Below are 22,218 nucleotides of genomic sequence, written 5' to 3' on the forward strand. Positions count from 1 at the left end.
GGTTTTTTTGTTTTTTGTTTTTTGTTTTTTTGTTTTTTTGTTTTTTTTTTGCTTGTATGTATGTGTTTATTCTGACTAGGGGGAAAGCATATTCACTAAAACTGATGGCCTTAGAAAACACTGCATAATGTAATTATGTCACTTGTTAAAACTAAATCAAATTCTTTGTGACCTTAACATTGATTAGATTTTTTTAAAATAATGTTATTATTTTAACATTCTATAATCTCTGTGTATATTAAAACTGATTTTTCAGGGGTGCCTCTAGTTATCTTCCATATAATATATTACCTCATATATGGAACCCAGGGCTCTATAAATGCTACTTGTCATTACTGGAAAACATTTCGCACAAATTCTTGGTGACTTTGTCACATTGGCATTAAATTTTTTTGTTTCAGATGATACAAAGGAAACAGATTCTTTGTCAGATGAAGCTACACACAATAGCAATCAGAATAACAGCAATTGTTCCTCTCCATCTCGGATGTCTGATTCAGTTTCTCTTAATACTGATAGTAGCCAAGACACCACACTCTGTTCTCCAGTGAAACAGACTCATATTGGTATTAATTCCAAAATCAGGTTTGTGATCATATTTGAAAATAACTTATTTGTACAATAAATACAAACAGTGAGGAAAATAATAAATATATATGAATATATAATGGGTTTCACAAATAATAAATATTATAAAAGTGTTTAGACAGTATCTGATTTCTTCACCTTTTATAGTTAGAAACACAAAACTGCTTTGGGGATACCTTTGAATGGTTCATTCAAATATTCTTGATTAGTGCTTAGACTTATTTAAGAATTTTCTTAGACTTATTTATAGGATAAACTCTCTGAAAAAGATGTAAATGTTATTTAATTCCTGTAGACTGGAATTTAATTGAGATTAGAAACATTTTATTATTTAGGCTCTCTTAAGAAAAGTTGGGTTAACAAAGCCAGACTATACCATTTTTTAAAAGTGATTGTTTTATTTATTTAAGTATTTCTTTAATTACAATTAAGACCCATTTTGAGTAAAATAGAGTCCTAATTGCCAAGGCATAAATACATATTCTTCTGTGACTTTCTGGGGAGGTCAGAAGTCCCAGAAAGGTGATATTCAAGCTCAGCTGCAGAAGATTACTTGGGGTTCACCAGGCAGGTAGTGAGGGCGGAAGGGGATATATAGCATATGAAAAGGCCCAACTTGCCTTTCTGTGCATGTAGTGGCTAGAACATGAGGAGCAGAAAAGGGCTTAGTTCCAGCTTGCCAAATGTCTAGTATGTCCTGCCAAGGAGTTTGAACATAGTCCTGTAGGAAATTTACTTCCTTTTAAGCAAATTGTGACATGACAAGAGAATTCTAAAATCTCTAGCCTTTAGAAGCTTGAGAGTTACAATAGTAGGCAAGTTAGACCTCTCTCCAGAAGCAGAACAACCCCAAATAATTTGGGAGGAAGTGGCTGCCCACATGGAACAGACAGTTGGTCTCCTTTCTGGAGGTACTGAGCTCAAGATCATTCTACCATCTGGGTTACCCTTGGTTCAGTTCTGATTTCAAGTTTAAGTATATGTTTAGAACTTGGCTGAACCTCCTACTAACCTCAAGCCAGTATTCTACCAGCAAGACCATATCATTTTACCTTGCTGTTGATATATCAGTTTGAGGCTGCTTGAGACAAAGATTCAGTTTACTACTGAACCAAAAGCTTATTGTACAAATATTATAAGCTGTCTTTTAGAGGTAAATAGCTCCTAAATTCCAGACATATTTTAGTAAAAAGTTTGGATGTATGATTTGTATTGTTGTAAGGAAGATGAATTTTTGCCTCGAAATGCGTTGTTTAGATATTATGTAGTTATAACTGTCATTAACAATTTCATCCAATCTCTGAATTAGGAACAATGACTCAGTATGGTGACATAGTCCTTTTGATCATCTCTTAGATAGTTAAGATAGATAATGATTAATTTGTTGATAATTAAAATCTTACTGATGATGTTAGGAAGAAGTACAGTATTTTATAAATCATGTTTTTTTATATAATGAAATAAAGGCTAAACAATGATCAACATCACCTTTTTGTGCTGCGTTTCTAAGAATGCTTGTCTATTATCTAATGAGAAGATGAGTATTACAGAATATTTCTGGGAACATAACTTGAATATTATACAAGGGGTCATAAATGTTTTATACCAACATGTAGAAATATAATATTTTCTACAATTTTTTAATGACACATTTATAAGTATTTGCCAAATACAATATAGCTGCCTAGAAGTGTGATTAGGTTTAGTTTTGATCCTTTTACATATTTAATGCAGAACTTTGGGAGATTAATTATTTGCTTTGTACGGTTTCCTTATCTGTGTATTTGAATTTAATAATAACTATATAGCTAATACTGTTAAGGAATGATTACACAATTATCTATAAAAATGCCACACTCTTTTTACTCAGCTATTGAAGTTAATGACTTTCTCTTCATGTATCTGCCCATATTTCAAGCATTTCATTTTTTAGCACATTCATGAAAAGATGCAGCAGCAGCAGAAGATACATAAATCAATCTTTGTTCTTTGTTTAGCTTTATTGAGCTATTTTGTGAAAAAATAGGCTAGGGATTTTTATGGAAATGAATTCTTGAGATGAATTTTAATTTTGTTTACTTGTGTCCATTTAATATAAACCTGTATTTGATTATTAAAGTATTTTTAAATCAGAAGCTTGATAATCCCTTTCATCTATAACTACATCAACTCTTTTAACTGTATATTCTGCACATTAAACTAGTCTTTAATATCTCCCTTACTAATGGGCTTTATTAAGTTTTTCATAAAATTATCTTTGTTTTAGGCAAGAAGATGAAAATTTTAATAGTCTTTTGCAAAATGGAGATATTTTAAGCAATTCAACAGAAGAAAAATTTGAGGTTCATGATAAGAACTTGCCTGAATATGATCTGAATATTCAAGAGCAATTAGTTCTAATTGAGAAAGGTGTTGACTCAACAGCCACACATGATGAATCTCACAGATTAGACCATATCAATATGAATCTTAATAAACTTGTAACTAATGACACATTTCAACCAGAGATAGTAGAAAGATCAAAGACACAGGATATAGTGCTTGAAACAGGCTGTTTAAACTCTAATACTAAAGGAGAAACTGAGCATTTGGAAAATGGAAATAACTATTTTAAATTACAATCCGTAAGTAAAGTAAATGGACATTCTGAGGAAACTCCGCAGTCTCCTAGGAGGACTGAACCATGTAACATTGATTCGTCTGTTGATGTGAGTATTTCCAAAAGCACTGAAGATCTCTCTCCCCAGAGAAGTGGGCCAATTGGATCTGTTGTGAAATCTCATAGTATAACTAATATGGAGACTGGGGAACTAAAAATCTATGACATTCTTAGTGATAATGGACCTCAGCAGCCAAGTGCAACAGTTAAAATAACCCCTGCTATTGATGGAAAAAATATAGTCAGGAGCAAGTCTGCCACACTTTTGTATGATCAACCATTGCAAGTGTTTACTGGTTCCTCTTCATCATCTGATTTAGTGTCAGGTACAAAGGCAATTTTCAAGTTTGATTCAAATCATAATCCTGAAGAGCCAACTATAATAAGAACCCCTATAGCAAGTGGCCCACAATCTACACCTCAAATATATGGTCCTCCACAATATAATATCCAGTACAGTAGCAGTGCTGCAGCCAAGGACAATTTGTGGCACTCCAAACAGAATCCCCATACAGATCACACCAGTTTTCCTCCTCAGCGCCTTCCTAAATTGGAGAACACAGAAAATCACAGTTACGTGAAACATTCTGCAAATATGAATTTTTCTAACCATAACAATGTTCGTGCTAATACTGCATACCATTTACATCAGAGACTTGGCCCAGCAAGGCATGGGGAAATGTGGGCTATCTCACCAACTGACCGACACATTCCTGGAGTAACCAGATCTACAATTCAGCGCCAAAGTAGTGTGTCCTCTACAGCTTCTGTAAATTTTGGTGATCCAGGTCCCACAAGACGGGCCCAAATTCCTGAAGGAGATTATTTATCACACAGAGAATTACATTCAGTGGGAAGAACTCCACCAATGTTGTCAGGATCACAGAGACCTCTTTCTGCACGAACATATAGCATTGATGGTCCAAATGCACCAAGGCCTCAGAGTGCTCGACCCTCTGTTAATGAAATACCAGAGAGAACTATGTCAGTTAGTGATTTCAATTATTCACGGACTAGTCCTCCAAAAAGACCAAATGCAAGGGTTGGTTCTGAGCATTCTTTATTGGATCCTCCAGGAAAAAGTAAAGTCCCTCATGATTGGCGAGAACAGGTACTCCGACACATTGAGGCCAAAAAGTTAGAAAAGGTAATTGAAAATGAATTTTTCTTTTATGAATTTGTTTATTTTTGTTTAAAATGCTTGTCATTATTCATTTTTTAAACAGGGTGGAACAAATTACTCTGAATTTTCATATTCCTCAGTTTTTCTAATGAGCATATATCCATTTTATATATTTAGGTGGCTGTCCCTTTCAGATTGTGCACACATACTATAAATAGTACATGTATATATACATATATGTGTGTGTATCTCTGGCATTTTCTGATCTGCTCTCCACTACTAATAAATGTTGATTATGTAAATATTTGTAGGAAAATAGCCATTTACTATATAGTTAACAGAATAACAAGAAATGTAAATATTTCATTTAGGATTTTTCCCCCCAGTCCACATTATATGAACTAATACTGTCACTGACACAGACTGCTTCTGGCATGGCATTTACTCGTCTTTTCTTAATTGTATTTCATTTAAGTGTTTTTGTGGCTCTCGGGTAGCTTGGAAATAATTGGTAAAATTTTGCTCATGTTCAGTGTATAACTTTATTTGTAGATGACCATCTTTTTAAAGGAGTTAAGTTTTTAAAAATTATCTTGTAAAACCAGTATTAGTGCTTCAGTGATATGGCCCAAGTGTATAAAGCAGTATTCTTTCTTTGAAATTTAGTTTCTTGTCTCTCACTGGATTTTACCCAAGAATCACCTTACCTCTGTTTATTACAAATATTAAAAATAAAATGTGGTTTTTAAAAGTCAGAAGTAATTAGTCATCATTTTAAAGGATTCCTTAAAATAAATTTTTCAGAAATAAGTGCCTAAAATATGATTAGTACCTTAATTCACATGGAATCTGAGCCTATAATTATTACTTCTTTTCAATACCGTGCTCTCAATTTTAAATAGCATAAATAGGCAACAGGCTACTTTCTCATCAGCGCTTTTTGTTTCAGCTGTAACTTTCATGCTGTTGAGGCTGCTTGAACTTGTGTGCTTTTCTAAGGAATTTGAAAATGTCTTAAATAGGGGAGTTTTTTAAATAAACTCGTGACAGTGTGGAACTGCATTTAAAAAGGAAGAAGGTAATAGTTAGGAGAATTAAGTTATGAGTGTGTTTTAGTGATCCAGATAAGAAATGAAATCTAAAGTGGTTCAGTAGACGTAAGACTAAGGAACAAATCCAAGAGTCAGTTCTGAAATAGGCTTTACGAAAGTTTGCTTCTGATTGAATATCCCCCTGTATTCAGTCATTGGGGAAAAGGGGTAAAGCTTGAGTTTTGTGCCTTGAATAGGTTGTTTGGAATGCCATTAATTCTACTACTGGACATAGAGGAGGAAACGCAGATTTAAAGGAAAAGATAAGTTTGCTTGTCGTTATATTCTGTGTAGTTGACATCTCATATGGCTGTTCTTCCGTACTTTCCTGTTTGACGGTAATGTGCCTGGACTATAGTAAATAGGTAGCCAATAACAGCCACCTGCTTGTTCATTGTGCCTCTCAGCTTTTTTTTTTTTTTTTTTTTTTTTAATGCTTAAATACTTAAATATTTAGAAATATGCCATACAGTTGCTCAGATAGTGCATGACAGTAGTTTCCCAATTGTGCCAACTGGTGAGAATTAGGTCAATGAAATTGAGAGGAATTGAGAAAGGAAATAATTTAGGCTGTGTCTGAATACAAATCTGCAGCTAAGATAACTCCCATTTCAGAATATACGTAGATCATACTTTGAAGTTGGAAGATGTAATCTTTCCCATTTTATGCTCTATAAGACACCCCTTTCCCAAGCTAATGGCTTATCTGTTGAGCACACTGGGGTATATTCTAGCTCATTGGAGGGGAAGCATTTTCCAAGTAAATTCCAAAGTATATGTTGCTATTATTGTAGCTCTGCTGTATTCCTGTAAGGGTATTTTATTCTCCATGTCTTTCTTGTAAATGTGTATTGTATTTGCTTTTTTTCTGATCTTAAAAAGTATTTATGTATGAGATGACTTTTACCTGTTATGTAAAAGTTTTATTTTCATCTATACTGAATTACAAAAACTGGGCTTATATGTTTGGTAAAACACATTTAGAAAAGGGACTTATTAGCCACTGTTTTGTATATACAGCATTAAAAGAGGCAGTATAGTGTAACTATTAGGATTCTTAACTCTGCTACTTAAAGTACTTCATCTGTAAAATACACACAATGAAAGGAACTACCTCTAGAATGAAAATTAAATGAGTTAATATTATTAAGTACTTAGAATGGTACCTGGCATATACTAAATAAGTGTTTATTGCTATCATCATCATCCATCTATTAAAATAATAGGTTAAAATTAATATTTTTTATTTAGAACCCCAAAGTACTTGATTGTAAAATAGATTATTTTACAGTAGGAAAACAATTGTGCTTTTCTTATATTTTAAAAACCCAACATTTAAAACAGTAGTTCCTAGTTTTTAAATATAAGCAGATTTCTTATATCAAAGACAAAAAGTCTTTCCAGAAAATTAAAATAGTGTCTGTACACTGCTTTGCTTGTAAAAATGCCCATTTTATCAAGGATGGTGATGAGAATAGTATTTCTATCATATATACTTAGCTGACAGGAAAAACACCAGTAGAATACTAATAGACATCTGGTTGGGCTGTATATTTGTTGATACACACATGTACACACACACACTACTGCTAGCAAAAATAGAAATTTTAAAAGAAATTTTGTATTATCATGATTTCATGTTTAGTCATTACTACCTAATATTAAGTTCAGAAAATAAAATTTTAGTTAATAGTAATTACCTCTCAATGGTGAGATTTTGGAACTTTTAAAAATACATTTCTATAATGTTTTCATTTTGAAAGATTATAATAAAAGTAAGAGTAATCAGATAACATGGGACTATTCAAGGAGAGAGCCACTTTTTTTGAAATGCTGGTAAAATTTTGATACATAGGACAGGAAGAAATTTCTAGATTAAGGTAAAAATTGTATCATGGACTGCAGACGCAGGAAGACATGAGGAGAAGACTTCAATGTTGAATTAGGGATTTATTTTGAGAAAATTTGAAAATAAAGTTTGGGCTGGATTATGGATACGAAAAGTAGTAATAGTTAAGTTTGAGTGCTTGCCAAGTAGCAGGAACTATCACTCTGCAAACATTGTCTCTCTTAATTCTCACAAGGGTTCTAGGGGTTAAGTATTTTTATTGTCTCATTTTACAGTAAGGAAATTGAGGCATAGAACAGGTATTGCCCAATATGACATGCATGTTTATGTGAGGGAGAGGGAACAACTTTTAAAGTAGGGCAGAATGATTGATTCAGTACAGTGAACTGTGAGCAAACACCCTAACAAACTATACCTGGAATCCAAACATAAAATAGATATTTTACCTTGAAATCACAAAGCCTCTTGAATTAAACTAATCTATAAGCTATGAAAAGGGATATAAACTTTTATTTCAAATTTGAATTATTACTGATATTCAGCAGTTGCTAATATTCCTTATTATATAAAAACTCAGATAAGAAACACACCAAACCATAATGTGATTAATAAATGATAATTTCCATGTTCACTTGTTATTATACAACTATTAGGGTGTAATAAACAACATTGCCCAGGAGATATGCCTAGTATTTAGTTGAGCTCTGTACAATGTGTTGTGAAGGGTGAAGTTTTCATGTGCACAACCTGAATTCTAAACAGATTTGTCTGAGCTTCAGCCTTGTTAGCTCCCTGTCGTAGAGCACATATATGTTCAGAAATGACAGGAAAAGCTTTGTTCCAAGATCTACATATCATAAAAAGGGGTCAACCAGGCCACTCAAGTTATATATTCCCTAAGAGTAAAATTTCCTTACAAATACATTCTTGTTAATAACAAGCCATCCCCAAATTGTGGTTTTCCCTAGATTGACCATTAAACCCTCAATAGTAAGGGACATTGACTAAAAGCATATGCATGAAAGAGCAATGATTAACAACTCTTGGAATAAAGAAGCAGGATCAGTGAGAATCAGGCAGTACATTTATTGGAGTAATCGTCAGGCAGCAGTAAGATTAGCAATTGTGCATTTATTTGAACTGAATCTATGGAAAAATTCCATCAGTGATTCATCAGGTTTAAGGAACAGTAGACACTGCTAACTCTTAATCTAGTAATCTTTAATATCTGTTTATTGAAAGGGAAAAAATTCATACACATGAATTTTCTAGTCCCACCCCTCCCTCCTTCCTCACACCCCCCCCCCCCACACACACACACATGCTGGCAATGGTAGAGCAAAGGGTTGCTTTTTTTTTTCTTAGTTCTGTCCTAAAACTGTGTGATACACTTTTCTTCAATATAAGACATTTTTCTAAATGGGTGAGATAAGTTTTTTAGAAACTGAAATAGCCAAGAGCCAGCTATTTTTTTTTATAAAATATATTTTATATTGCAGTGTATATGTTTAAACTCTTAGTTTCTTTAATAATAATAATTGATTTCTATAAAATAAGTGGATTCTCCAGAAATTCATTTTGATTTACAAATTACTGATTATTGTTAAAATTTATCTTTTGTATAGAGAAATGAGTTTATTTTCCATGAATAGCATTATATAGATAGATACACATAAATCTTCTGGGTATGATGTCAATTCCTATTTTCTGACAAATTTCTAATAAGATATGTTAGGAGTAAACGAAATAGCATCATAAAAGCAGCTATATGTTTGTATTTTCTTGCTTGGTGTTAAAACATGTGAATGGTTATATTTACATGTAATTTGTATATATATGTATATGTTGTCTTGGAAACATGGTAAATGGTGCCAGTTTCCTTCAGTGGCACTGGAAATTTAGTGTTGCATGATACTTCTGCATGTCCTTGGGGTTACCTTTAAATAAGTCTATGTATATAACATGTCTTGTGAATTTTGCATGCTACACTAATCTCTGTTAAATCTGTCCCCTCTTTATTCAGAGCATGCTGTCAAGGTCCTTTAATTCCAATTTTACTGCTGTAAGCAGCTTTCACTATGGCAGCTCTAGGGATCTGCATGGCAGCCAGGGCAGTCTTGCCTTGAGTATTGCAGACGGAAGAGGTTCTGGTGGGCACATTTTTCGAGTGAGTACCTACAGTAGACCAGTACTTTTAGCACTTAGAAGAGAAAAAAACAACTAAATTTTAAATGTTTTAACATTTCCAGGAGAAAAACAAATTCACTATGAGTTAAGAATCTTGATATCCTCACAGTTCTTCCATGGCTTAGTTCTCAAACTTTTTGCAAAGCTGATTTAGTCTTTATCTCTTAAATTTCTTTGGTTATAAGCTAAGAATGTAGCCAACACTTGTTCATCCATGCAAAAAAGGGATGAGAAACAGATAAAACTATCTGAGAGGTGTTTAAAGATTATTATTCTTTGCAGTGTTTTTCTCTTAAATAATAAAATTAGTTTGCCCTCTGTAACTGAAGGCTTTAAGGATTATGCCATACACAATCCCCAACAGGATTGTTGAGAGAAGTAATTTTCACTCAGACAGTTGAGAATCAACTAATGAAAATCACTAGCTTGAAGTGTGTTTCATCAAAATTTGCTGCATATGATTAAATGTGGGACTGGAGAAATCATAAAAAGTACCAATGGAAAGGCAAAACCAAAATCCTTTGTTACCCACATTTCACCATAATTGGTAAATGTAAGATTAGTAGGGTAATCAGGTCAGTGGTTAAGAAGAAAGGTTTTTTATAACAGCTAAAGGTAGAGGATAGGAATGCCAGAGAGGGGAAGGAACAGAACAACTACAGCATAGCTCTATTTTAGGATTTTTCTCTCTGTAACAACTTCAAGTGGTAGCATGGCCTCTAAATGAATTTATTTCCTCCAGTCACTCTCCTTCCATCCTGAAAAGGTTTTTCTTTTATAACCATATTTTATTCCCTTCCTATAGTTTTATTTCCATATTGACTCTTTGCTTACTTCTAGTCCTTCATTTTCTCTGGACTCTGTTTGTTTTTTAAATACACCCTTGGTTTTGCTCTGTTGTGTTCTACAGTAGGAGCAGTGTCCTGGATTCACTTTGCTCTGACTTTACCTCACCTAGTCTTGCCCCACCCTCTGTCACTTGCCACCACTTGGTTTCTCTTACGTCATAGTGGCACCAATCATTTTGAAACTTCTCAGTGTGAAAGAAGTGAGGGAAGGGAATGACTAGCAATAGGACTGCCCAGAACTGCAGGCACTCATGCCCCATGAAGCCTCAGAGTTAAAGACCAGTGGCTTTTGTTACCTCAGGAGTAATCTTTGCCATTCATAGTCCTATGGAACAATTGTTCTTTCCCCCAAATTCTCCTATGGTAACACTTTTTGCTTGCTTTTCATAGATTCTGTGCCTTGAGTCTGTTTTTTTTTTTTTTTTTTTAATAATTTATCATTGCTTATTCTTTTAAAGAATAAGCATGGTTGTATATTCAGACTTGAGTTTAAATTTCGAGCTGTGAGTGAAACTGATTATTTTTTATTCTGAAAGTACATCTCAAAAAGGGAGAAATATTCATTGCAGAAATAGGCAAAATTTTGTCAAACCGCATCTAAAAATGCTAAGCCATGGTTTGAACTAGCAATTAACTGCACTTGATAGATCTGTTGGAGATACAGTTTCTAAGATAAATTTATAAATCCTTAAGTTTATATGTCTCCTATAGTAGTACATCAAAATAAAGCCGATTTTAAAGTATTTTTCAACATGATGTAATTTGCCTTCTGTATTGCTAACCATATGCTGTTTTGAGAGTAATAATAGTATTATTTATCACAATCTGGTTTTCTGAAGTATAGCTAGGTGTCTTTAGAACTAAATTCAACTGAAAAAATACAGGTGTCCTGTCTCCCAGCACATTCGTAAGAAATATTCGGGGATAATGAGATGTTGAGTCTATTATCCCTTCAAAGCTATCAATAGGTAAACTATATATAAATATATGTTAGAGTATGAAAATATGAAATAATTAATTAATTTTAAAAGCATTTCACCAAACCAGTTCTTTTGAAAATATTGAGCTAAGGTTAGTATGATAGAATTAAGTCAAAGCAAATTTTGTAAGATTGTAAACTTATTGGTGCTGCTCATCATTTAAAAAAAAAATATCTGCCTGGTACCATGCTCTTAAAAGACTAGCAGTTAATTTTTTTTTGCTCAAAACTTCTTGTAATGCTCAACAGAAGTATATTCAGTTGCTCTAAAATTTCAGGCTGTTAGTTTTAATTAATAAGCAAATTTATTGCTCAAGAGTTAAAAACTGGGTATAACCGTAAATAAAAGTAAAAGAAAAAAGAACACATAGAAAAATTGGTTTCCTACATGTGTACATTATAAAGAAATAGGTTAACAGTGTATATTCATATGAACTAACACATTACAAAAGCAAAAATTCTGCCATGTAACTTTGGAAGCAGGCTAAAGGTACTGATACTGATGGCACAGATAGATGGTAGTAACGTTGGATTTGGGTCTTCATCTTTCTACTCCCTATTAACGTTTTTTTCTTAATCTTCTCTCAAGTGTCATCATCATTTTTGTTTCATATCCTAAGGAGCATTAAGTATTTACTTTTTATTTCCCCCTCATTTCAAGCATCCCCAGACATCCAGCCCAGGAGATCCTTGTCAAGATGATGTATTCATTTCAGGACAGCAGAACTACTCCTCTGCTACACTTAGTCACAAAGATGTTCTTCCAGACAGCTTGATGAAAGTAGGTGCTCAGGATATAAATAATATAGCATCTGTGAGCTTACTATCTTTTGTAGCCTTTGAATTAGAAATATTACATATGCTTTAGCACTTAAAAAATCAATTTTAAGGCCCCCACCCTCACGATTAGTAAGGATTTAAAAAAAAATAGAGAAATATGAAATAGAATTTGATTCTATCTGCTATTTCTCAGTTTATTCCATGATTTTTCCACACTGAAGAGTGACTTTATTGTTGCATTTAGAGTTCTGTAGTCTCACCTTACTTTTTTAATGTTTGAATCTAGGGCTTTTTGGCATTTCTAGTAGTAAACCTATTTGGAGAGTTGAAGATGAATCTGTTTTAAATTCTTCACTCTAGGATCCTTTACTGTTCTTTAAGGCATTAAAAATACTTGAAATGTAATTAGAAATCACTTTTGAAAGACTTTTGTATGTGGTAGAATAGATGATGATTGTATTGTTAGTATAGTTGTAGCTAAAAAGCTTTACTCATGTAGAAATTGTTTTCTTATCTGTTTCCAATGCCAGGTAGATATTGTTTTCCCTTGCTATCTTTCCTCAGCTCTTCTTTCTTTTTTTCTTAACTAAATCTATGCCCTTAGTATAAGCAGATGAAGTATAATTAGTTGTTATGTAGAATGTTTACATTATTCTTGAGAGTAAGCACCCAGCTATCTAATTTCATGCATCTATTTATTTTACCCTTTTTTTCTTTTTTCTTTTAATTGAGCCCTGTCACCCAGGTTCATTTCTTTTTAATATATATACATTTTGTGGTTTAGGTTATTGAGTTTGTTAATGCTTTTTATTTTCCTGAATCATTTGCCAATCATAGATTAATATATTCCATGTGTGTTTAACATTGATATAGAATGTCAATATCAATTGACATTAAGAACAGGTCAGCAGTCCCTACTGTCTGAGAGAATTTTTCCCAGGAAAAAGGTGTTGAATCTCTACACAGGGACAAGTGATATAAACATGGAGAAAAGTGGGTGCTGTGTACAGAACTGTGTATAAGTATTACAGTATCAGCACAGCCAGATAATTACTCACAGGCAAATAAATTGCTTTAAATCTACAGTGTTCAAGTAGCAATTTCTACTACAAAGTTTTTTTTTTCCAAAGATGTATGGATACTATAGCACCTCATTCTTTTCCTCTCCTACCAATATATTTATCACAGAGTAATATCATTCTTTGTGCCCTGTCATAAAACACCCCTTATATGTTCCCAGATTTCAGAATTAAGTTCTTACATATGACACAACATAACTCAGTGACAGTTTCTCAGTAATTTCCATGCGGGTGGAAATTATTAATAATAAAGTTTTTTTTCTCTGACAAAAAAGCCCTATATGCAAATGTTTATAATAAAATTGTAACCTCTTATTTTTCAGATAGGTTCCTCGACTGACAGAATAAGCTCATTCTCACAAAGGTGGCATTAAGTCAAAAATTCATATTCAATCTCTAAAAAATAGGCTTTAGAGCAAAATAGCTTTTTAACAACAACAGTATTCTCAAGTTATTTATTTTGCTTGTGAAGACTAAAATTGAATGTTGAGGTTTAATTTTTGTGGTTAATATTCTGTGAAATTAATATTTAGAGAGCTTTTAAGTTGCTAAGTTGTATACCCATTAGATTAGGAAAAAATTCTTAAGCCAAAATTTATTTATTTTTGTCTTAAAAAGAAACATCAGCAAATGCTCCTCTTCTTTGTCTCTGTGTGTACGTGTTAGGTTAAGAACAGTGTGAGAAAAGAAACCCTTCTAATTGGGCTTACTTAAATTTTTTAATTCTGGCATATTGTTTTCCCTTTTAACTCTTGGTTAGAGTAAGAAAGATAAGTACATTTATATCTAACAAAAAAGCAAATACTTTAAAATACAGATATGATTTACTTTCATTTGAAAGCGTAAAAGAATGAATCGATCAACGTGCACTGAGAGAAGTTTAGAATTAAGGATTAATACCCTTTTTTTTTTTAAGTTTAATCCTCAAATTAGAGAAAATAGTGTAATGTTATTTTGGGATGTTGAGTGTTAAACTCTAGTGCTTTCGTAATGCTACAAGAAGAAAATCCAAATATTTGTAAAAAGACTTTATTATTGGTCATTTTAAGACACTTCATGTTTTTCTTAGATGCCTTTGAGTAATGGACAAATGGGCCAGCTTCTCAGGCCTCAGGCAAATTATAGTCAAATACATCACCCCCCTCCTCAGGCATCTGTGGCAAGGCATCCCTCTAGAGAACAACTAATTGATTACTTGATGCTGAAAGTGGCCCACCAGCCTCCATACACACAGCCCCATTGTTCTTCTAGACAAGGCCATGAACTGGCAAAGCAAGAGGTAAGAATATCGAGATATTTGAAATGTGAAACCAAACTTTTAATGTGTTATTATGGGTTATTATTTGCAATAAGTCCATATAGAATTTTAATTAACATAGTTTTTACCATTTTGTTTGAACTTTTAGTTTTGCGTTACGTTTATAGGATGTTAAACTTTGTAGTTTAACTTGCCCTTATCATCCCCTCCTTTTCTGATTTACCAACATAGGATTTAATATTTGGGGCATGATTTTTTTCTTCTAAGGCAGTTGTTTTCCAAAACTGGTCGGTGATACTCCAGTAGTCCAATTTTTTTCATGAATATAAATAGTAAACCATCAAACTAAAATGGCATATTATGGCTTAGTATTGTTATTTGTCACTTAAAAATCTTACTCCTCAGATTTTGAAGTTTGATCATGATCTCCAAAGTACTTGGGAACCAAACCTTTAAAAGTACTCAAGAAATCATTAGTCATACATTCATATATTCTGCTAGTTTCTTGATAAAATGATCATTATTGTTAGAAAATTAGGTAGAGAACAAATGCTGTTATTCTTTTTGGTTGAGTCTTTTAGGCAAGGGAGGGAGTGTTTTGTAACAAAAGTTTAGTTCTTCCGTTTCTTTTCAAAGCTCAGTTATAAAAATTATAGATCAGATTTTAAAATCCCAACCCCTTTGAAGCATATAATCAGATTCGGGAAATGAGGGGTTTTATCCCCAAACTATCCAGGATCTTTTAGATATGTTACAAAACCAGGCAGTAAACAGAAGTACTGTTTAATTTAGATGCTCTGTAAATGGAAACTGATAATGTACGTGTTTATACTCTGTTATTAAAATCCATGATGTCTAAAAGTATAATAGGGTCAACTTAATTGATCACCTTTCCTCATGAGACAACCAATAGATACAGTTAGAAGCTAAGCTTTAATAATCCCAGCTGTGCCTTTAACTCACTAACTCATTAACATAATATTCCATGTCATGGTTTCACTTCATCTGCCCAAATGTTTATTTTAGATGAATCTTTACAAATCTTTAATGTTTGCTTGGATTTAATATGGATGTTTCTATGTTGTAAGTTTTTCAGAAATAGTAGTAATAGTTTCTTTTGTTTTCATGTTAACTCAGATTCGAGTGAGGATTGAAAAGGATCCAGAATTTGGATTTAGCATATCAGGAGGTGTTGGAGGTAGAGGAAACCCATTCAGACCTGATGATGATGTGAGTTTTGTTTATATATCCTGATACATTATGTAGTTTGGTTCACTAATTTAATACCTCTTATATTTAAATGAAAAACTGATATATTGTTTATGTAAATTCAGATAGACATCACTCCATTGATTTCACCCTGTATCACTGAGTTTTTGTTTTGAAATTTGATCTGTTCAGGTAAATTGTTTGAGGAAAAAAAATTTAATCCCAAATTCAGAATGTTCATAATTTTATCAAATGATTTTAGTTTTCTTATTGCTCTTCCACACATCTATAGAAGTAATTTCATCACTTTAGCAGAACTCACTTTAGTAAACTCACTGTTACCAAAGATGCAAACAACTTGGGTTTGCCACAATAATACTCATAGGAGACAGGGGGAAAACTTTTTTTTTTAATCACAATTCAAATATTTATGTGATGTGAAAGAAATATTTCTCCTTGGTACTCTGTTATTTATGCATACTGTTTCCAGTTAAATAAGTATCTTTTTGTGTTGTTATTAAAGGGTATATTTGTAACAAGGGTACAGCCTGAAGGACCAGCATCAAAATTATTGCAACCAGGTGATAAAATTATTCAGGTAATTAAGATAAATCTTTTTATTATTTTCTTTCTTTTTTTATTTTATAAGATCTGCCTCCTCATTGAGAAATTGTTCATTAAGTGCCTGAATTGAAACTAAGCATTTAATGAAATTTTCTTTAAACATGAGTGGATGAAAACAGTGGCATTTCTTATAGTATTCTCTCTAGTGCTTTAACTTAATGGTTTCATAGTTTAAAATATTTCTACATTGTACCTTGGAAAATCATGCCAGTTATTTGAAGTTTATCTTTTTTTTTAATACAGTTTTATTGAGATATAGTCACATACCCTACAGTCATCCACAGTCATCCACTATTCACAGTACCATCATATACTGCATTTATCACCAGAATCAACTATTGAACATTTTTCTTACTCCAAAAAAAAAATAATAAAAATAAAATTAAAAAAGAACACTCAAAACATTCTGTTCCCCCATCCTACTCTATTTTTCATTTAGTTTTTGTCCTCATTTTTCTACTCATATGTCCATATACTGGACAAAGGGAGTGTGAGCCACAAGGTTTTCACAATCACACAGTCACACCATGTAAGCTACATAGTTACGTGATCATCTTCAAGAATCAAGGCTACTGGGTTGCAGTTCAACAGTTTCAGGTATTTCCTTCTAGCTATTCCAATACACTAAAAACTAAAAAGGGATATCTATGTAGCACGTAAGAATGTCCTTCATAGTGACCACTTGACTCCATTTGAAATCTCTCAACCACTGAAACTTTATTTTGTTTTATTTCACTTCCCTCTTTTGATCAAGAAGATATTCTCAATCCCATGATGCCAGGTCCAGGCTCATCTCCAGAAGTCATGTCCCATGTTGCCAAGGAGATTTATACCCCTGGAAGTCATGTCCCACGTTGGAGGGAGGGCAGTGAATTCACCTGCTGCGTGAGCTTAGAGAGAGAGAGAGGGCCATATCTGAGCAACAAAGAGGTACTCAGGGAGACTCTTAGGCACAATTAAAAGTAGGCTTAGCACTCCTTTGCAGCAGCCAAGATCGAGAGCTTATCCTACCAAACTGTCAGTCCTCAACGCTTGTGAGAACACCAGTAACAACCCAGGTGGGAAGTCCAACATTTCCGCATTCTTCCCCAGTTCCCTGGGGGGACCTGCAAATATAATACTCATTTTCTGCCCAAATTACTTTGTGATGATCAGAATTTCGCACTAACCTGTACAACCCAACCTGAAGTTTATCTTAAGTTTAAGTTCAGGAATGTTATTTTTACTGATTTGGAGGATCAGAGCACCTATCAGAAATGAAGAAAATTTCAAAATCTGAGAAATCCTTCTCATTTTCCCATCTCTCTCCTTTCTCTGTTCTGTCAGCTACTCATTTTACCTAACATTTACAGGGTAGTTCTATCTTATGAGGCAAACAAGCCTAAGACAAAGTTGAACTCTCATACTCTATCTGTACCTTCACTGCAGTTGTTCCTGCATATTCAGAAATCAAATATCTTCAAAAAAAAAAAAAAAAAAACAAGTAACACTCAAACCAAACAATTTCCAAGGCATTAGAGTTTAGTAGCTGAAAGACAGACCCTAGAGCCAGACTACCTGGGTTTGAATCCTGGTTCCCATACTTTTTAAAATATAATTTTTAAAAATACATTTATTTTTAAATAATTCCAAGCTTAGAGAAAAGTTGCATGAATAGTACAGAAAACACCTGTATTCACTTCATTTAGTCACCAGTTACTAATATTTTGCCACAATTTCTTTATGCATTCAACCTCTCTATTCTTGTCTTTCTCTCCCTTCCTCTGCATACACCCAGATATACATACTCACACACATTTATTTTTCTGAACCACTTTTGGAATCTATGGTTTCAGTTTTGTGATTGTGATTTGTGTTTTGTGATTCCATGCCTCAGTTTTCTCTTCTCTAAAATAAGATGATAAAATTATCTCCTTTGAAGGTTATTATGAAAATTAAAAGATTCTCATAATTCTCTTATTATCTGATACACAGTAAGACCTCAATAAATGTTAGCCTTAGTTATTAGAAGCATAATGGTCTTGACCTGATGGCTCCAAAGCAATGAATTGGAAGGCTAGGCCTTGCCCTCTGCTACCACTGCAGCTTGGTGCCCACAGTTGTATATTACTATTGGCACACACACAGAATGTCATGTCTGACACTATGCTCTAGAAAAATTGTTCCTAACCTCTGGCTGCTATGTAAGAATTGACCAAAAAACATACAAATAGTTCCTGGGCCCCAACTTGGGAGATTTTGATTCCATAGATGTGGGGTAGGGCCCAGGAGTCTATGTTTTTTTTAAATGCCAATGTGATGATTATTTTCTGCCAGACTGGGAACTATCTGGCAAAAATTTAAGCACATAAATGCAAATAAATTACGACAGATGTTTTTCCTAAAAGTATTTTTCTTCTTTCTTCTAGGCTAATGGTTACAGTTTTGTCAACATTGAGCATGGACAAGCAGTGTCCTTGCTAAAAACTTTCCAGAACACAGTAGAGCTCATCATTGTACGAGAGGTTTCCTCATAAGCATTGTGGAAATAAAAGGGGGGAAGACAACAAGATTTATTGGAAGATACTTGCAGGAGAAATTAATATTTTGACTATTTTTATATATGAAGAACTCAAAAATTATGTTCAAATTTGTACATTAATGAAATAATGGAACTTGTGGTCAGAGGGAAAGAACCACTGTACAGAATTTAGAGGAGACTGTTGAATTCATACCGTAAAATTTCTTGTTAGGTTTTTAAACATAGCAATCAAGGCTACAAAAGCAAACCTGTGTTGTTTTTGTATAGATTGTAGGTTTATTTTTGGATTTCATATACATGAATGAACTCTGTGCAAGGCTTATATTAGCCTTGATTGTAGCCCAGAGACAGGTGGCAGAGCTATCTATCTCATAGCTTTTATGCCCTTATTTTTATTCAACTGGTATTAATGTTTTTCTGCTGAAACTACTTTTTTTAATATGGGCAAGAGATTTGAAGTGTTGGCTTTTGCTATGTGCACATTGAATTGAAAAATGAGTAGGTGAAGGTGGTGCTTGTGGGTTTACTTTCCAAGGCCAGATTAAAACAATTATTTACTATGAAAATCTGGAAGCAAAGAATGAGAAGAAAACCTATCTGTTAATGTGTTTTTATTAATAGAATAATGCAATAAAAATGTAATGTCTTTTCAAAAAAATAAAACAATAATTACATTTTATGAGCTCTACAGGATCTGTTCTTGTGATAGCCATTGACTATACGTTTGCTACTGGTGATTCAATTTTTAATTTTTTAGTCACAGGAAATTTTTAACTATACTGTAGATGCATGTCCATGCCTTTTCTGTGCCATGGAAATCCCTTGATTTTTTTGCAAATGGTGGTACTTGCAATCTGCTTTATAATTTGTATTCCCGTTTAATCTAATTTATAATTTTTTTTAAGTAACAAGTGAAACTAAAATGGCTAGTTTTAAGATTGTTTTGCCTGTAACACAAAATGTAAGAAGGGTTAGGAAAGCCTCTTGACTTTGTTTGCCTTGCAATGCCTTGGTAAAATAAAAGGAAACAGTAGGCACGGAGCTAGGAAACCAAAGCAAGTTTGTGAAACTGACGCAGTGATAAAGAATTGCTGTGGAGAGTTGTGGAGCAAAGGGATTGGTCCTTGAGGCCTGCCAGTGTATAAAGGTGTTCAAATAAAGGGCTGTTCCTACAGGTATCATTAAATGTGAACTTGACACTTCAGAGTCATTAAAGGGTTTCTGAGTATCAGTATAATAGTGTTTTACCACCAACGGCCTTTGTTCCTACTTACTGTAACAAATAATTGATGATAGGTGTGTTAATTTTATTTATCCAAACCATTAATTTTATTTTTGTTCTGTCTATGTAATCAAATAAATTTTGAATAACATGCAATGGTAAGAATTAATGCATGGTTATTTGGACCAGAAAAAAGTGCCATAGAAGACCAATAGCTGTTTTAAGATAGGCTAGTCTGGAGCCTTTCGTTAGAGCAATATTCAGTTATTGCAACTCATTTTTGATTACTAAGAAATATACTTTGAGAATTTTTAAACTGTTATGCTTTGTTCTTAAATCTGGATTTAATTAAGACTTTTATAGGACTAGTGAAAACACCAACCTACATTATTTTTGCAAAAATGAGTTGGACTTGTTCCTTACTTGCTGATCAGAGTAAATAAGCAGTACCTTTTAAAATATGTGAACTGAAATACTGTACTTCTTTCAGGGTGTTATCAATTGCTTGTTGTACTGTGTAATTTTAATAATTTTGATTGAAACCCTTTAACAACTCTTTGTAAATTTTAACTCATTTTAGTTGATTTTCAGTACTATTCGCATAGGAATTGATTTTTATGAATATAAAAGAAATGTGCTGTATTTTGATAAAATTCACTTATTGTATGTGCATTGTAATCTTAAAGGAAAAAATGGCAAACCGCATCTTTAAGACAAGCCTTGATAGTCCCTTTATTCTTTGTTTATTTTAAAATATTAATTTTGGCATTGTAAAATAGTTACATACTTTTTTATTGATTTTGACCAATTTTTCACAGTAACATTTCCCTTTGATAGAAAATACATTAAGTAGGTATACTTGTGAAACTTTCAACTACTTTACCTTGAACCAGATACACAGAGTATAATTTTAGAAAAGGAAATAATCCCAAAAGAACAATTGATTCTTTTACCAACCTGACCTTAAGTTAATCTTCTGCATTTTATTTTGAAATATTACAAGTGCAACAGGTGCTATATGCACTACTATTTTATTCTTCTCTGGTTAACTTTTAAAACTTTAATGTCTTGCAACATAAAAAAACTGAGTAAGAAAGTTTGTTGTCTGTGAGAGTAATACATGATACAAGATAAAAAACCAATAACAAGAACATTTTGTGCTTAAATAGCCAAAAGTTTCTTCCAAAATATCAGAAAATTAAAATTAGACAATGATGTTATTTTTTACTAAACAAAGAAGGACTCTTCATTAAAATTTTTGTTATGGTAATAATAAAGTTTCTAGATGTGAAAAGAATAGTAATGATTTGAATCTTTTGAGGAAATGGAGAATACTTTTTAGTTTATATACTGTTGAGTAGTTTGCTGAAAACACCCATATCCATAACTGACTTTATGTTTTATATAGCCAATCTTCAAAACCAAAACTCTTATTTTTAGTAAGAGTTTAAAATTTCTTATCCTAAAATTTTAAACCAATAAAAATTATATGATCAGAGTAATTTATTCAATATGAAATTGTTTTACACAAACTAAAGTTTTATGATGGTTCATTAAGGACTCAGTTTATCTGAACCAGTGAAATTCTGAAGATACCCACCTATTTATTTTGTAAATATTTTTCTGAATTCTTTGAACTGGAGATGAAAATATGTATATACTTGAAAAAATCTTTCACATATAAACATGTCCATAAACAGAATTATAAACTTTTTAGTAATAACTTCCTGTACTTAAAATCCCATTAGCAGCTATGTAATATTTTTATTGATCAGCATTTATTCAACATTCCAAATTTTTGTATATATCTAGATTGTTTGAGGTTACACATAAATAATAGATAATAAACTAATCCTGTATAAAACTGTGTGGTTTATTTTATGAACATCAGAGTTAGGAGAATTCTGACAAAGGGGAAGATATATAACTATTTTCTTTCACCATTTTAAACCCCTGTATTTCTAGGTATGGAAGAAGTGTAGTTTATTTTAAATTACTGATTGTTTTTTATGTCTGACAGAAGCTATTGAGATGGGAAGTGTTTTTCAGTTAGTTGGATACTGGCAATCAGTCAAATCTACTTGGAAGGGTAATTTTTCATTCATTCTGTTGAAATTCTCAACATATTCTTTTGGCTTAATATTTAGTAAATAAGTTTCTTATAGAAGAGACATTAAAATAAAAATTAAAATTTGTGTTTC

The 22,218-nt window shown here is 32.7% G+C and overlaps 1 protein-coding gene across 8 annotated transcripts in view; it reads left to right on the top strand.

Annotated features, from left to right (window-relative positions):
* The window catches only part of ERBIN (erbb2 interacting protein), a 196,204-nt gene extending 176,735 nt beyond the window's left edge, over window positions 1–19,469 (top strand). The window contains exons 20-27 of one of the 8 annotated variants that reach the window (XM_037801905.1): window positions 402–585; window positions 2,855–4,394; window positions 9,334–9,477; window positions 11,986–12,105; window positions 14,334–14,462; window positions 15,579–15,671; window positions 16,174–16,248; window positions 18,683–19,469. In XM_037801905.1, the coding sequence (XP_037657833.1) occupies window positions 402–585; window positions 2,855–4,394; window positions 9,334–9,477; window positions 11,986–12,105; window positions 14,334–14,462; window positions 15,579–15,671; window positions 16,174–16,248; window positions 18,683–18,790 (2,393 nt within the window). In that variant the 3' untranslated portion in view covers window positions 18,791–19,469. Of the gene's footprint in view, window positions 1–401; window positions 586–2,854; window positions 4,395–9,333; window positions 9,478–11,985; window positions 12,106–14,252; window positions 14,463–15,578; window positions 15,672–16,173; window positions 16,249–18,682 lie in introns of all 8 variants that reach the window. The other 7 variants (XM_037801904.1, XM_037801906.1, XM_037801907.1 and 4 more) reach the window with 7 other exon arrangements.
* Window positions 19,470–22,218: the final 2,749 nt, after the last annotated feature.

The sequence above is a fragment of the Choloepus didactylus genome, chromosome 13, assembly GCF_015220235.1.
Source record: "Choloepus didactylus isolate mChoDid1 chromosome 13, mChoDid1.pri, whole genome shotgun sequence".
Taxonomy (NCBI): Eukaryota; Metazoa; Chordata; class Mammalia; order Pilosa; family Megalonychidae; genus Choloepus; species Choloepus didactylus.